Genomic DNA, 16,260 nt, shown 5'->3' on the forward strand with positions numbered 1-16,260 from the left:
AAACTAATTTCATTCGGATAAGGCTTGACACTTAACAAAGCGTTACTTAGTTAATCTTTAAAAGGTGATCAGCAAACAAATTAATGAAAGCATGCATAAAGCAGCGGTTACTTGCTGCATGCATTGGTACTAAATTAATTCATACCATCATCATTATTCATTATCATTGATTATATGAGCATATACATACATATCCACTTATAATTACACACAGATATGTATGATACAGCACAGAACAGTAAAGTTAGTTCCCCTTACAACAATATTGAACTTAGATATAGAGAACAATATTGTGATCATGATGAGATCGAGATGAAAGGAGAGTGTGGATCAAGAGAACCAGTTAACGAGATCGTACACATGGCTACCAGCTGGAGGAGGAGGCACATCTTGCATGACCTTCTCTTGTCCCTTTGGATAGTATATTCCCGTGGCTTCATGTGGGACCCAACTACTCTCTGAAAACGATGTCGTCTCTCTGGCGACGTTGAAACTTCTCATCGTCTTGATCTCAGCCTCTCCGACGCTGGCGCCATCAGTCTTCATCGCCTCCCTTACTATGTCGTGCGATGCAGTCTTCTTGTGGATAGATTTCCTAAGCATCGGTCTGTACATGTAATTTCATGTGTAAACTATAAGTTAGTCATTTACGATCTTGCATGTGATCATGCATTATCAATATGACATGCAAGTAGGTGTAAACTTACTTGACGAGCATGGTGTTCATCGTTTGTGCACCACGAGACGAGAAGGCGGAAGTTGCCATGTCAATCTCTATATATGATCTCTTACAATAATGTGTTAATAGATACAAATATACAATATAGTGTGTGTGAGTGTATTATGACTTGTGAGAGTTGCATTACTCCATTTATATACACGCATCAATCATCAAATGTGAATGGAATTTAACATACAAAAAAATAAAATAATATTGGAGTGGGAGAGAATCCACACTCACATCTTCCAATGTAAAGATTATGGCCAGACCCATGCCTCTCTTTGGTCATCTCCTCCACGTGACATCATCATCGACGTCCTATAATTTTGGATCCTTCCTCTAAACATAGACATAGGTCTCCGGTTATTAACTGAATCGAACCAAACCAAAATATTTGGTTTTCAGTTCAGTTTGATTTAGAGACTTGGTTTGATCGGCAATTCAAGAAAAAAATGGTTTTTGCATTGATTCATAATTAATTCGTTTTTTTTTTCTTAATTTACAAAACTATATCGATATTAACCAAAATTTGGAACTCGATAAACCAAATTAACCGAACTTGGCCACAATTATTCAATTTATAATCAATTTAACCGAATTTGAAGACTTCTGCAAAATATATTTTAAACCGAACCAAAAAAATTTCTGGTTCAATTCGTTGAGATTTAGACCGAACGGAGCTAACCGACATGAAAACCCAAACTCACCCAGCGCACACGCACTTTTTAAGTCATGATGGGCATTAAAAATACTCAACGGACCCTTTTAGAAAAAAAGCCCATATATGACCCGAATAGATATCCACTTGGTTAATAACAAATTATAAAAAGAGAGAAAAATCTTAAACCCACCCTTAAAAGATCTTAAGTATATTTATATATATAATAATAATAAAAGCTTTTAGAAGATATTGTTGTGTGATGATAATGATGATTCTGTTCATGTTCAGGTTTTGTCTCGTTTGATCATAAGTTATGTTGTAGTCTCCTCCTCCTCCTCCTTGTTACTTTCTCAGGTAATCCTTCATCTCTTTCCTTTCGTCTTTCAGTCTTATGTTTACTTTCAAATTGAGGGTTTGTCTCTTTCTGCTTTGTTCATCTGAAAGTCTCGTTCTTTTTATGTAACTCGATGCGTCTATGAGTTTCTCTTTTATCAGCGATCCGATCACAAACTCGGGAGACTTTTGTGTATAGTGTTTTAGTTAACTACTCTTCTTGCTCCGTCCGAGAACATATCTAAGTTACTCAGTTTCAGGGGGGGTTTTTGAGTTGTTTCTAAGTTGGGACTTGTCCTTTTGTTGTTGTTGTTTTAACATTTTCATACTCGTTTGAATTCATCGTCTTTCCTTATTGAGATGACTTTGTTTCCTAACCAAAGTTTGTACCTTTTTGTTGCTGTTTACTGCATAGTTTTTTGTAGTGTAAAACAATGGGTCCAGCATGGTTTGGTAAAATTTACAACAAGCTTGAAACAATACTTGTGGAGGTGGACACTTTCACTTCACAGGTACTCTTCTCTCTGATTCCACTGTTGATTGAAATGATGTTAGAGAGTAGATAGACTGAAACTGGGTGATTGTTCGTTATGTTTTGGACAGAACACTCTGTGTTTGAATTCAAGTGATCCTTCAGGATGGGAATCTGTAAGAGGTGAACCAGATGATAGGCTTACTTCACCGAGCTGTGAAAGAAGTCCTTCTGATCCACCATCACATCAGAACTTTGACGTTTTAGGAAATGTTAGTGTTGAGGAACAAGTTGAAGAGGATATCATGAAGGAGGATTTATCAGTCTCCTCCTCCTCGTCTTCTGATGAAGAAACACTCTCTAAAGTTTCATTGATTCAAGAGTACTGTGTTGGTAATCTGACATCACCCACTTCACATGGCAATGAGGAGTCTCCTGGAGAAGCTTCGGTTTTTCCAAGAGAGGAGAGTGTAGAAGAAGTTAGGGTTGAATCATTCAGAGATTATGTTTCCACAGCTACGCTTGAGATCTCAAATGTAAATCCAACCGACACAAAGTTTCCAGATGCACCTGCTGAAGATAACATGAGATCCTCTAATGAGGGTTGGTGCTTCAACTCATTTCTTGTTTTGCTACAAGTTTTGGACCCTTAAATATCTTTTTTTTTTTTTTAATTTCTATAGATGATGTGATTAATGGTAAGCCTGATGCTCCATTGGATACCAAAGCATTGTCCGGCATAACATTTCAAGAAGACCACCCCGGGTGTGTTGACGACAATGAACTCTATGCTCTCCATTTTAGGACCAAGAAGCTCAGATCAGTAAAGGTTCCTTTGCTTTTCTCTTTATATAATATGTCTGTTGTGATAAACCTTTAAATTTGGCTTCCATCATTTTTCTTGGAAAAAACTTAGCATTACTTATCTCTCATTCCCTAGTTTTCACCTTTTTTAATCAACATCAGAGAAAGATCTTGGATGCTTTAACGACAAAAAGAATAAGAGAGAAGGAGTATGAGCAGCTTGCAATTTGGTTCGGAGATGCAGATATGGGTTCTGATCTGGTCAGTGGTGACTCTGAAGCCATAGACTTCAAAAGCTCGCAGGTACATGAATCAGCCGATTCCCAATGGGAGCTATTGTGAGAGTCATGCTTACATCATTTTAGTACCTTTGTATAGTGAGACTCCTATTGCTTTATTAAAAACATAAACGAGCTAATCTGCTCTGAGATGCAAACTGTTTTTTTTGACAATGAATAACCAAAAGTTTATCCTATATCTTTACTTGCTTTCATCTAAAAACAATTGATGTTCCTGAGCTCTGCACACCCCTGAGAAAGGGGTCAGAAGTTATTTCGATGACTGCGTAACAAATATGCATAGAGAATCTCGTTCCATGTATCAGGAACTCCAGGCAAGCACCAGTGGATGCAGTCTCCATAGTTTCTAGGATCAGCTCTCTGCTCCTTTGTCAAGAGCTTCCCTCTCCGTTCTCCATACACAGTCGTGTGTCCGTCTTTCCTATATTCTGACAGTTGTGTAATGTTCAGTAACGTTACTTTGTCTCCAACTCTGCTTAGAACATCACCAACTATCTTCATGATGTCTTGGTTCGATCCTGTGCCCCAGTAGGATGGTTTGTCTATTGGATATAACTCATTATAACAGGTTCCATCGCTCCCTGGATTCCACTCCCAGCTCCTGCCAAGATCACACCCCAAACTCACTCTCAATTGTTTGGAAATTTTTTAGTTTGGTCCAGTTTCGGTTTTGTGATCTGTTTAGTTTGGAAAGCTTTTGAAACTATTTCGGTTTTTTTAGGTTCGGTTTGGTTAGTTTGGTTTTTTGAAAAAATGAATTATCTAAAATTAATTGAAATAACTTAATTTAGCCGAAAATATCTTAGTTTTTAAAAAATTATACCAAAATTTGACTGAAATTCAAAAATAGGTTATTTTCGGAAAGAAATAAAATCAACATTAACCGAAAACCGAACCATATCGGTTTACTTCAATGGGATTATGGTCGAACCGAACTAACCGAAAAAAACGAAACAGCAGGTCTAAAACATACCATAGATGAGTTGGAGACATGCTTGTGAAGAAAACTCTTTGCTTCAAGGGATTGATCTTCGTCTCTAACCACTTAGCCCATGTTTCCAACGCTATTCTATAAGCAGTCGTTACATTATACTCTTGAACTTTACTAGTATCACCACACCTGCATATGCATATATAGATATAAATTTTCCTTGTAGGCGCTCGGTTTAGCTTGTGGGTTATACAGCTTACGTTGCATTGATCTTAGGTTGATGCATCCACCATACATAGCTCTCAAAGACTAGAACATCGACACCTTCCCAGCTCTTGCTATGTTTTTCAATAGCGTCTAGGTTAACCAACCTTTTGTGTACTGTATGATTAGTTGCATGATCTGAAATCGATTCCACGATGAAAGGTGCCCAGTAATACTCGATAGACACATTGTATTCCTGATCATACATTTAATATAAGAAACCATCTTTGCCTTTTTTTGAGTAGGAGTATGTGTTTTTTTTATGTACCTCAGCTTTGAAGATCTTCATAGGAGCTCTCCTGTGAAAAGACTTCTTGTTGTCAGGTATTACTGATTGTACCATACAGATCATTGACTCGAACGTGCTTCTCTGCACTGAGTCTCCTATGAACATCAGTCTTTTGTTTCTCAACACGTCCAACAGTTTCAGAGCATCGAACCTGAAACATCACAAAGATTACTTAAGTCACTTGGATCTGAGACCATGAATCAACACATGCTTCTTTTCTTTTCATAATACCTGGGCAAGTCACATGAGCTTGGTTGCCATCGCCAGTTCTGGTAAGAAGAATCAGGCCGTCCGTTTCTTTGACATGTTGTTTGTTTGACCAAATAAGGACAGCTCTTCTCCGTGTAAAGAGGGTACGAGACATTGTCCCAAACCCATTGTCCTTCAAAGACGTTGCAGCTCTCGTTAAACTGATCCTCTTTGGTAACGAACACTGCTGGTTTCTGTCTGAAACCATAGAGTTGTAATATCCGGCTCTTGTTGCTCTTGAGTTCATCAAGGATCCATCTCGCGGATCCTATGACTAGAAGACTAAAAAGGACAAGCTGGAAAATGGATTGAATAATCCGCGAGTCTGCAGATGTTTGTTTCGACATTTGAAAACAGACTCAAATGAACTTCTTGCTGTTGAGTTCATGATTTCAAAGAAGTGAATAACTTCACATACAAGCATCGACTTTGTTCCATTTAACAACCGGTTGGTGAACTTTCTGCATTAGGTAGCTTGTCTTTTTTTTTTTTGGTCTCTCGGTTTAAAATAGTGATATGATTAAAGACAATAAAAACAATTAAGAAGTATAGAACAAGCCTGTTCGATTGATGACAAGTGTTGTTCACTTTTATGTACAGTTAACAATTAACTCTAATACAGAAACAATCTGATGTAGAAAACGTTGGAACAAAAAGGTAACCTAGCTTTGCTACTGAAAGAGTATGTAACTGACAACACCATGGCTCTCTCCTATGCTAATCCTTTGAGAGTCTTGGTTAGTTAACAGTATCAAGATCCATGCCCTGAGCTATCACTGTCAGAATCTGCATAGGGAAAGAGGAATGTAAGTAAACTGGTGATAATGGAGAAGAAGGATAAACAAGTTTCAACATTACCACTAGAAGAGCCTGATCCACTACTAGAACTACTTGATACAGCATTTACATGGCCTAAAATGTTAAAAACAAAATAAAAGTAAAGAGTTTATTGCAGTGAGGCTAAAAAGACTAATATAGTACTTATAAACTAAAATCTCACCTAGTTCTGTAACTTTTGTCGATTCAGGTCCAGTTACTAGAGTGTTCTGTGAACAAGAAAGAAGAAACAGGATACCATTAGAGTCTAGATACCAGTTAATACGATAAAAGACAGTTAGTTATTTGCTCTCACCGGTTCTTGGACACCGTTGTGAACAGACTCAGCTTCTCTTTCAGAGCTCAAACCCTGTTCTTCTTTTTTGTTACCCAAGCTCTCCTTATATCCTGTCACGAATCTGTAAAGCTCCCAAAGCGTTTCGAGGTCAAGACTATCAATGTGTAACTCAATCTCGTCGTCTTGTTGAGCGAGCTCCGGCTTAGTCTTCTTTATAATCTCAACAACTTCCTCTAGCTTGTCGAAAGGCAAATCCTGAAGGTCTTCACTAAGCCTCCGCTTCTCCTCAAACGCCAAGTCCCTATTCCCAGACGCCTCCTCTTCTTCTTCTTCACGCTTCTCAGGGGAAACGGTTAGAGCTAAAGGCTCCACTGGCTTTGTCATAGAATCTGCTCTCTCCAAAGTCTTATCTTCAACCACTATAGAAGGAGACAGAGACGGTGTAGGAGCTCGTAATGGTAATGGTTCTTGTTGCCTACTATTAAGAGACTCATACTGGTCTTCAAACATGCTCAACAACAACTCAGCCATACGATGGACATCATGCCCCACGGGATTATACAGCAAAGCGTTGTTAAAAGTAAGCCTCACATCCTCAGCAAACTCCAAGGGAGACTCATACCAACTCTTACTCAACCTAGTCTTCACTGTACCCAAATCCATAGGCTTCTTAACTATAGTGTGATAATCATGTAAACCGGACTTAACCGCATCAACCGGCGTGTTGAAAATCGACCCAAACTTATGCTTCATTAACTTGGTAAGCAAGTTCTTAAAAATCTGAGCACTGTTTGCTGTTTTGAGCTTCTTGCTGGGGGTGGACAGGTTCGAGGCGGTTGATCAAGTTCCGAACTTTTTCAAGATCGGATGTTAGTTTCCGCTTCAAGTTGCGAACTTCAAGCTTTGAGATTGAGTTCAGACTTATCTTCATCATCTGACGATTGACGTCAGACCCAAGTGAATTCGACGGAGACACCAGCCTCGCCGCCGTCGTGGGTTTCAATCTTTTGCTGCTCCGTTTATGCTTCGTCTTCGAAACTCCACCGCCGGCTATAGCACCAGACGCCATTGCCTCTGATTGGGAAAATTAGGGTTCTTTCTAGGGTTTATCACGGGAAGTGGCGATATTGGAGATTCGAATCGAAGATTGGTGAGGTAATCAGAAAGGGGTTAGTGATTGCCAACAAACGAAACCCTAGAAAGCGATTGTGAGCCGCTCTGCGGTCGCGAGGGTGGAAAAGATGCACGCGCTTTTTCTCCCACACGCGCGTTAAGAGCCCGGGAAGATAGGGGAGTAAACGCTTACGTGTCTCTCTGATAAATGCTGAACCGGAACTAACCGAGTCAAAATTCGATACGTGTGTCCCCGGTTTAGTCGAAATTGATCGTAGAAAAGGCATATAAAAGTTGCTAACCCATGTGAAAACTCCATTGAAAAAGGAAATTACTTACCTTTACCTGTTTTGATTTATTCAAGTTTAGTAAGTTTTCCTTTTAAAGAGCAATGGTAAGATCACTTAACCTATAAATTACATGTTCATGAAAACAAATCAAAATCAATACGACTAATTCTTACTCAATTGTTTCAGTTATTCTGAAAAAAAAAACACATGTGTTCGAAGATGAGCCAGAATATGATACTTATTTGTGCTGTCTCTATGTTTATTATTGGTTGGCTGTATCCGCTTTCTCATCGTGGTGACAAGAATGCCCAAAGAGTGGTTTTGGTTGCTACTATCGTTCTGGATTCGCTTGGCTTCCTTGTACTACTGAGTGCCGGCGCTTATAAACTTTACTTTGATGATGATGATGATGATGCCAACAATACCAGCGATGACCATGTTATCATCAACATCACGGAGTTGGCCAGCGTTAGCCCCTCCATCCTCATCCGATCAATCCCCGTCGTTGATTTTAACCCTCGGAACTTTGAGGACGGCGGCGTCGAGTGTGTGGTTTGTCTCTCTGAGCTCGACGAAGGAGACAAAGCCAAGCTCTTACCGAGCTGTAAACACTGGTTTCACGCCCATTGCATCGACCCTTGGCTTGAGTCGCACCCCACTTGCCCTATCTGCAGGACGAGAGTACGCCTGTTCCAAACTAACGAACCAAGTTCCGGCAATCTAACTTGTTCTGATGGGCATTCAGCAGATGTGACGGAGGTTGTAGTAAACATCCCGACAACCTTGGAAGTTGGAGATTCGGGCCCCATTACATCCCTGACCCCACTATGAGTTTTGCAAAGATGAAAGATTCCAAGGCCTAAAGTTTTTTTTTCCTGGCATGATGAGATATAACTTGAGCAAGAAGTTAAACGTGGCCATCTCCATGAAGACCAAATCAATTGTTCAGAAGCTTTAGTTTCAATATTGCCTTAATTTGAGGATGTGTGTTACTTACCCACTCACTTAGTAATTAGTTTAATTCTTTTAATAATTTTGTATTTAAGCATGAGTTGGAGTTAAATAAAAAGGGAAGACAAAATTGCAGTAAACTTGTCTTTAAGAACCAAAGTGTTCTTGTTTTGATCAACATTGATTTCGCTATAACTGGGACCTATCATTACAACCGGTTTTGCTTTCTGGTTCCAACACGGTAGTGTTGGGATTGGAAGGCTTTGGAGGACATATGCTTTTACCTTTCAGTTAAATATCGTCTAGCTTCCCCCTTTGTTCGCCGGTATAGTGGTGAAGACATATCAAAAGCCACTTTGTTGGGTTCAGGAGAGAGCACTTCCACGGTCCTCCATTAAGGTGATAATTTGAACATTCATTTTAACACCTTATCAAGCTTCTCAAAGCTTGTGTATCCATCCATCTACTACTTTAGATGTTGTGTTGTTGTAGACATGAGGCTTGCACACTGGGTATGTCAGATGTTGTGCTCTATCATTGTAATCGATTAAGCTTAGTAATGAGGTTGTGTTACAAAAAAAATCAGATTCAACTCTTTCATTTACGCAATACACATACTTGCAAGTTTTAGTGGATCTGGTAACGAAATCAGAAGTATTGGTCTATATATTGATCTTCTAACTTTAAAAAAGTCTAATTTCATTAAAACCATATCCTTGTTTTCCTTATGTTTTTCTAATTCAGTCACTATCTTATCTCTCTTTTACTTCGGAAAAAGGGTAACCTAGCTTTGCTACTGAAAGAGTATGTAACTGACAACACCATGGCTCTCTCCTATGCTAATACTTTGAGAGTCTTGGTTAGTTAACAGTAACAAGATCCATGCCCTGAGCTATCACTGTCAGAATCTGCATAGGGAAAGAGGAATGTAAGTAAACTGGTGATAATGGAGAAGAAGGATAAACAAGTTTCAACATTACCACTAGAAGAGCCTGATCCACTACTAAAACTGCTTGATACACCAGCATTTACTTGTTGAGCTGGAGATGCCACATGGCCTAAAATGTCAAAAACAAAATAAAAGTAAAAGAGTTTATTGCAGTGAGGCTAAAAAGACTAATATAGTACTTATAAACTAAAATCTCACCTAGTTCTGTAACTTTTGTCGATTCAGGTCCAGTTACTAGAGTGTTCTGTGAACACCAAAGAAGAAACAGGATACCATTAGAGTCTAGATACCAGTTAATACGATAAAAGGCAGTTAGTTATTTGCTCTCACCGGTTCTTGGACACCGTTGTGAACAGACTCAGCTTCTCTTTCAGAGCTCAATCCTTGTTCTTCCTTTTTCTTACTCAAGCCCTCCTTATACCCTGTCACGAATCTGTAAAGCTCCCAAAGCGTTTGGAGGTCAAGACTATCAATATCCAACTCAATATCATCCTCTTGTTGAGCGAGGTCCGGATTAGTCTTCTTTATAATCTCAACAACTTTACTCTAGCTTATCAAAAGGCAAATCCTGAAGGTCTTCACTTAGTCTCTATTCCCAGATACCTCCTCTTCCTCACGCTTCTCAGGGGAAACAGCTAGAGCTAAAGGCTCCACTGCGTTTGTCATAGACTCTGCTGTCTCCAAAGTCCTAGTCTCAACCAATATAGGAGGAAGAGGAGACGGTTGTTGCCTACTATTAAGAGACTCATACTGTGTTTCAAGCGGGGCCCACTTCTCTTCAAACATGTTCAACGAAAACTGAGCCATACGATGCACATCATGCCCCACGTTGTTGAAAGTAAGCCTCACATCCTCAGCAAACTCCGAAGGCGACTCATACCAACTCTTACTCAACCTAGACTTCACTGTCCCTAAATCCATAGGCTTCTTCACTATAGTGTGATAATCAAAATCTGAGCTTTGCCTTTGTCGGAGCCTCCCTTATTACCATTGTTCCCTTGTCTTGTCGGGGACAGGTTCGAGGCGGTTGATCAAGGTCCTGACTCTCTCAAGCTCAGCTGTTAGTTTCCGCTTCAAGTTGCGAACTTCAAGCTTTGAGGTTGAGTTTAGACTTATCTTCATCATCACGAGCGGAATCGGTCTCACCGCCGCGGTCGTGGGTTTCAATCTTTTGTTGCCAATTTCCCTCCGTTTATGCTTCGCCTTCGGGACTATAGCACCAGACGCCATTGCCTCGTTGATGGGTTTTGTGATTGGGAAAATTAGGGTTTCTTTAGGGTTTATCACGCGCGGTGCCGATCTTGGAGATTCGAAGCAAGGAATCGAAGATTGGTGAGGTAATCAGAAAGGGGTTAGGTTAGGATCGCGATTGCCAACAAACGAAACCCTAAGAAGCTATTGTGAGCCTCTGCGTCGCGAGGATGGCGAATACTCACGCGCGTAAAGGACCCGAGAAAGTAGGGGAATGATACATGTGTCAAGTGTGACGGGGGTAATAACGCTTACTTATCTTATCTCTGATGAATGCTAAACCGGAAGTAACCGAGTTGAAATTCGACATGTATGTCCCCGGTTCAGTCGAAATTGATTGTAGAAAGGCATATAAAACTTGATAACCCATGTGAAGACTCCATTGAAAATCGAATTCCGAAATAAAATTCCGACAAATATGAAATATCTGATATCTTATAAGTTATAACACACTGCCTATATAGTATTGTTTAAATTTTAGACATTAGGAAATTAAAGTCACGTTTTATTAAGGTCCGGCCAACACACAAATCCGTCTTTATGGTTATGGTTTAGTTTAAACTAGTTTTTGGCCCGTACTGCATGCGGGAAAAAGAATTCAAGAAATTATGTATAACACATCTAAAAATTATAACTAACAGCAATAATGTCACAAGCCCAAATCCAACAAATTTTAAAACCTTAAACGTAAAGCCCATGTTTTAAGCCAAAACTCTAAAAAATAGTATTTTAGTAATTTTGAATGATCTAAACCCTAAACTCTTCTACATATATATATTGAGGGCACGACCTAGAGAGAAGAGGGAGATACAATTTTTACGGCGAAGCTCTACCAAAATAACCGACAACCAGCCTGCAGTTACTCTGAGATATCAGTGCCAAGTTGAGATTTTGGAGAGAAGTTTGCGACCAGATACGAAAGTGTTAGGCAAAGAACTAAAGTTGGATTGATAGATCTCGTTGCAAGGAAGACACAACAACTTTTGGGTCTCAATTACGAGGTAATCTCAGTTAGTTACTCAATCTACAAGTTGAGAGAAAACTATTATGTTTCTGAAATCGGTTCAGATCTGGTTTTTCTGTTTCGCAGAGCCATATTGGGAAGAGATTTCTGGTTGATACAAAAGGAGTTAGGTGACGTTCGTGATATTGTTAGAAAGCTGACGTTACCATCTTTCTATATCCACTAAGAACACTTCATTACGAGGTAAACTCTGGAAGTTATTTTATCTTCAATTTGGAGAAAAATCAGTGTTTTCTGAATCCAGAAATTTCAAGTCCGAAACCTGTTTTTCCAGTTTTACATAGGGGTTTTCTGAGAAGTTTTCCCGGTGAACCAGGGAGAGTTAGGACGCGAGTAAGGTGTCGCTGGAAAGATCTAGCTGCAAGGAATCTATATCTGTTGACGTTATCTTGTTTAGAGGTAAGAACAAATACTTATTCGCGTTTCTTCCTGGACAAGAATCATCTTGTTTTGTCAAAACCAGAAACTCTAATTCGCTTCGAATGCAAATGCAGTTTCAGATCACTAGAACAGAGTGTCAACCCGCTAGTTTCAGAACCCACTTTCAACCTTAACGCAAAGGTGAGGGTGCGATCTGTGGACTTTTATTATTATTAGTCAAGTTGTATTCTTAAATGCTAGGTCTAGGAATTTGGTATGTTTGATTGTTTGATGATAATTTGTGATGATAATGTTGATGATGATCTGTTAGTTGATAAATGTTAAAGTGATAAGTGATGAAGTTGTTAGGTAAATATTAAATGTGTAAAGTCGGACTGAGGACGAGGACATGGCGATCCCGTCAAAGCCCGTAAACCGGCTGACAAGCCCAAGGTGGCGTACGACCTTTCAAGGTGACGACCAGCCTAAGTTGTCATGTTATTATTAATATTGGAAATGGTTATGAGATGACAAATGTTAATATGATTAATGAATGTGTATTGAAATAAATGATGTGTTATGTTTGTTAATTGCTTAATATGTTGGGTGATGAATATTCTAGGACTAATATTTTCGCATGCAAGTTGGTTAATAATGTTAGGAGTCATGTGAGCAGAAATGACCATTATCACTGAATGACTGTATGTTGTTCACTCCTTTCCCTCTTTTCTTTTTAGCGTATGCAAGTGTTTCTTATTGTTCAAGTTAGGGCACAAGAGTATGATTTGGGGACGGGCATTACAGATTGATTCTGGTGTATCCATCGTTTGTTTACGATTAATCAGTTTCTCTAAAAGTAAAAAAAATAATATATATATATATATATATATATATATATATATATATTTGATCATCACAAACTGACATCTATGTTTAGATCTGCGTTATAGTTTGTTGACTGATATGTTGTTGAGTTATGATATCAAGCAGTTTATACTTATAAACTGATCTTTATTTTGTTTAAGCGTAGTATATTATTTTAAAGCTAAAACTTCTGTACGTGACATAGAATTAAGTGCTTTGAAATAACTGATTAACAAGATAAATAAAGCAAACCTCTTTGTTCTATTTACTTTCATGATAGTTAGATCTGAGTATTTAATTGACTTTCATATTCATGGAAGAATAAAATATTTTGGTCTTTATAAATATATGTTCATGCTAAACAAAACCCTAACCGATGTTGTTTTGTTCACGGACATTCTTTGACGTATCCGGCATAACAACCCATCTTTAACCATCGGGTCAAACCATCGAGATGAGATAAGTTACCTCATCCTCATTAGTTAATAAGTTTAATGGTTAACGGTTCTATGGTCGGTTGGTTCTCTGGCCAAAGTATGTACTTTTTATTATTGGTGACAAATTGCATAACTTTTCTTTATGCTTGAGAATTATTAAGAGAGAATTAATTGTTGATTTAATATAAAGCACATGGAGTGACATGTTTATTAACTATTAGTACTTTGATCACACGTATAGTTTGTTTGGTTTGATGATAGTTAATTTAATGTTTCAAAAGATTTCTATGAACTGTCAAATATTTTATTGCTGTAATCATCAAAACCCACTTTTTATTGCTGGTTAGTATTTAGTAACTTCGTAATCTTTAAATTTTTAATGGTAAATGTTGATCGTTGCTAACAAAAAGGCCATATTTCTATGAGCAAACTTTTGATTATTTAAAAGATAGATTTTACGAGAAGTATGTTTCCAGCACCATCACCATGGCAGATATCCAATCATCAGTTCACTTCTCCTTGAGATAAGTATTATTTAATAGATTCATAGTCAATTAAAATTTGATTAGGTGAATTAATCTATATGTCATCTGATTTTTATTTGAATTCTTAGTTTAAAAATATTAATATAGAGATGACTAATCGTATGATAATAAAAATCTAGTGATTGAGAAAATTACTATAGGAATATTATTTATTTCCTAATATAATAAAAACGTTTACATATCTCTATAATTTGAAATATTTATTATTATTATATTTCATTACCATTATATATACGAGCGTTTAAGCTTAAAGCTTTATCTTAAAAATCCATAAATTTTGGATAACAATCCAAAGAAAGATACGATCATCTTAATGTGATTATCTAAAGCTCATTATTTATTTTGCATCTAAAGATTACAAAACCTTGAGTCTATAAATATCTCAACTATGTTGTATGTTAAGTTTAAAAGTAAAATTTCTCGAAGCAAAATTTTAATGATGCATATATATTGGAAAATATTATTTTCACACAAGTAATGTTGTCTAGTAGACACACTGTGGGAACCGAAATTCGCACTTTCGATTTCCGTTTAATAAGGAAACTAGAAAAGCCCTAATTTCTCACAGGTCCCGAATATCTGCTAATACCACATGCCAAGCAAACAGAACACAAGAATAACAACGATAAAGTATAAGAAATCGAAAAGAGAGCTAAGTAGATCTTATTCCGAATTCGCGTTTGAGCGTTACAACAAGGTAAGAGCCTGGGCTACGAGAGCTGCCGGCGAGATTCCTAGTTCTAAAACCCTAAGGCGACAATAACCTAGTTGAGTCGCAGCTCGAATAACCAAAACGGAAATATGCCTAATTGCTCTAAGTGCTAAGTTTGCTCTGAGAAAAGTCCTCCTCCCATGCCTCTCGCCTAGGACTCCTTATATACTGGCTCCTATGTCGTTTTACGCTTTTCCTGTTCTACCCTTAAGCCGCCATAGCATAAAAATGGAGATATTCTATTTTTTCCGATCTTCGTAATTATCTTCCAAATTTTGTATTTATCCGAGGAAACTTGACATTTATCTTTCCTTGTGAACCAAGCGTAAACCATCATGCGGCTTATGGGCTGTTGGTTAAGAAATCGTAAGTTGGGCCTCGAGTCATGTCTTAGGTCCCTTTGGGCCGTATTCTGACTCGAAGCGTTTATTATGGCTTCTTTCGATAAAGAATGAACTTTCTACGGTTTTTACCGTAAAGTTTGATCGATGACTTAGAATGGCGGGAAACATGATATGGGTTCACTACGGTCTTCGGGAGATAGCATCGAAGGGTAAACGAGAATGCATGGACTAATGTCGTATCGACGTTTCGGAAGAGCTCGGTCGCTACATAGCGACCGAGCGGAAAGAACGCTTGGTCGCTACGTAGCGACCGAGCTTCGGCTTGGTCGCTATGTAGCGACCGAGCTTTGGCTCGAGCTCGGTCGCTACGTAATGACCGGGCGGAAAGGACGCTCGGCCGCTACGTAGCGACCGAGCTTAGGCTCGAGCTCAGTCGCTACGTAGCGATCGAGCGGGACGGATGCTCGGTCGCTACGTAGCGACCGGACAGCGTGCATGTGCGGTAGTAGCGTAATGACCGAGCTTGGTTCGTCCGTGTTCCGATCGTCATACTCGGACCTATCCGTAACCGGTCTGGGTATGTTTCCGATGGCTTATGTTCGATCTAAATAGAATTGGAACGAAGTTTTATCTCGGGAACATACGTTTCGACGTTCTCTTGACCGATCATGATTTGTTGCGAAAAGACATACTTGTATTTTGCGGGGATTTGGACGTTAACTTAGTCGTAACCGTTTTCGACCCCAACGGTTAGCCCCCAGCTTGTTAGGATCGTGGATTTCTAGTGAGATTCCAACGTGCGGTATGGTGAGTTCGGACGAGATTGGTGTATTTGGGCAAAGTTAGTGTCCAAAAATCCGCAAGTAAATAGTAATTTCTCATGCCTATAAGAAGGGAGGTAATTTCTTCACAATCTTTACACTCACTCATTCTCATAGAGAGGTTTCTTGACAAATTCTTTCTTCTTTTTCTTTCTCTCTATCATTTCCTTCTTGATAAAAAAAAGAAAAACACGAGATGTCGAGTAAGAAGAGGAGTTTGAAGAAAGGGTCCTTGCCCGTGAACGTTTCTGAAGAGCTCCGTGTGCCAAAGATAGAATTCGTTTCTCATTCGGTAGACCCGGCCGAGAACGAGGCATGGTGGGTGGCGTCTTATGGTTCGATCACACCTCCCAAAGAGAAATCATTCCCGGTCATGAACCATCGCCCGGTCGAGGAAGGTGCACCAAGTAGGAGTACTAGCGAATTTCTCGAGGTCATGCGGTCGTTCTACCATATTTTGGA

At 38.9% G+C, this 16,260-nt stretch overlaps 4 protein-coding genes and 2 pseudogenes across 5 annotated transcripts; 2 read left to right on the forward strand and 4 right to left on the reverse strand.

Annotated features, from left to right (window-relative positions):
- Window positions 1–134: 134 nt before the first annotated feature.
- BNAC02G21840D lies at window positions 135–1,025 on the reverse strand. Its single transcript, XM_013820008.3, has 2 exons — window positions 708–1,025; window positions 135–607 (listed from the first exon to the last, which is right to left on the reverse strand). The coding sequence occupies exons 1-2, from the start codon at window positions 764–766 to the stop codon at window positions 331–333; spliced, it is 336 nt and encodes a 111-aa protein (XP_013675462.1). The 5' UTR covers window positions 767–1,025; the 3' UTR covers window positions 135–330.
- Window positions 1,026–1,577: 552 nt separating this feature from the next.
- On the forward strand, window positions 1,578–3,466 carry BNAC02G21850D. Of its 2 annotated transcripts, none has more exons than XM_022696155.2 (5): window positions 1,578–1,736; window positions 2,131–2,227; window positions 2,319–2,790; window positions 2,871–3,010; window positions 3,154–3,466. In XM_022696155.2, the coding sequence occupies exons 2-5, from the start codon at window positions 2,150–2,152 to the stop codon at window positions 3,331–3,333; spliced, it is 870 nt and encodes a 289-aa protein (XP_022551876.1). In that variant the 5' UTR covers window positions 1,578–1,736; window positions 2,131–2,149; the 3' UTR covers window positions 3,334–3,466. The 2 variants fall into 2 exon arrangements, with proteins under 2 accessions (XP_022551876.1, XP_013676610.1); XM_013821156.3 differs by having other exon boundaries at window positions 1,579–1,736; window positions 2,871–3,016.
- LOC106381267 (protein trichome birefringence-like 31) lies at window positions 3,367–5,414 on the reverse strand. Its single transcript, XM_013821155.3, has 5 exons — window positions 5,006–5,414; window positions 4,754–4,925; window positions 4,482–4,681; window positions 4,264–4,410; window positions 3,367–3,891 (listed from the first exon to the last, which is right to left on the reverse strand). Exons 1-5 carry the CDS (start codon window positions 5,368–5,370, stop codon window positions 3,534–3,536), a joined length of 1,242 nt encoding a protein of 413 aa, XP_013676609.1. The 5' UTR covers window positions 5,371–5,414; the 3' UTR covers window positions 3,367–3,533.
- A 111-nt stretch (window positions 5,415–5,525) lies between these two features.
- On the reverse strand, window positions 5,526–7,422 carry LOC106381264 (annotated as a pseudogene).
- A 337-nt stretch (window positions 7,423–7,759) lies between these two features.
- On the forward strand, window positions 7,760–8,371 carry LOC106378086 (putative RING-H2 finger protein ATL61). The gene has a single exon (XM_013818273.1). The coding sequence runs from the start codon at window positions 7,760–7,762 to the stop codon at window positions 8,369–8,371; it is 612 nt and encodes a 203-aa protein (XP_013673727.1).
- Window positions 8,372–9,136: 765 nt separating this feature from the next.
- LOC106381266 lies at window positions 9,137–10,930 on the reverse strand (annotated as a pseudogene).
- Between the last annotated feature and the right edge of the window lie 5,330 nt (window positions 10,931–16,260).

The sequence above is a fragment of the Brassica napus genome, chromosome C2, assembly GCF_020379485.1.
Source record: "Brassica napus cultivar Da-Ae chromosome C2, Da-Ae, whole genome shotgun sequence".
Classification (NCBI taxonomy): Eukaryota; Viridiplantae; Streptophyta; class Magnoliopsida; order Brassicales; family Brassicaceae; genus Brassica; species Brassica napus.

Bases quoted from the DNA above. Each gene is read 5' to 3' on its own strand.
- BNAC02G21840D (XM_013820008.3), bottom strand. From the start codon at position 766: ATGGCAACTTCCGCCTTCTCGTCTCGTGGTGCACAAACGATGAACACC. The intron at 608-707 runs GTAAGTTTACAC...TTACATGTACAG, and splicing joins ATGAACACCATGCTCGTCAA to ACCGATGCTTAGGAAATCTA.
- BNAC02G21850D (XM_013821156.3), top strand. From the start codon at position 2,150: ATGGGTCCAGCATGGTTTGGTAAAATTTACAACAAGCTTGAAACAATA. The intron at 2,228-2,318 runs GTACTCTTCTCT...TGTTTTGGACAG, and splicing joins TGGACACTTTCACTTCACAG to AACACTCTGTGTTTGAATTC. The intron at 3,017-3,153 runs GTTCCTTTGCTT...AATCAACATCAG, and splicing joins AGAAGCTCAGATCAGTAAAG to AGAAAGATCTTGGATGCTTT.
- LOC106381267 (XM_013821155.3), bottom strand. From the start codon at position 5,370: ATGTCGAAACAAACATCTGCAGACTCGCGGATTATTCAATCCATTTTC. The intron at 4,926-5,005 runs GTATTATGAAAA...GTGATGTTTCAG, and splicing joins AGCTCATGTGACTTGCCCAG to GTTCGATGCTCTGAAACTGT. The intron at 4,411-4,481 runs GTAAGCTGTATA...ATGCATATGCAG, and splicing joins CAACCTAAGATCAATGCAAC to GTGTGGTGATACTAGTAAAG.
- LOC106378086 (XM_013818273.1), top strand. From the start codon at position 7,760: ATGAGCCAGAATATGATACTTATTTGTGCTGTCTCTATGTTTATTATT.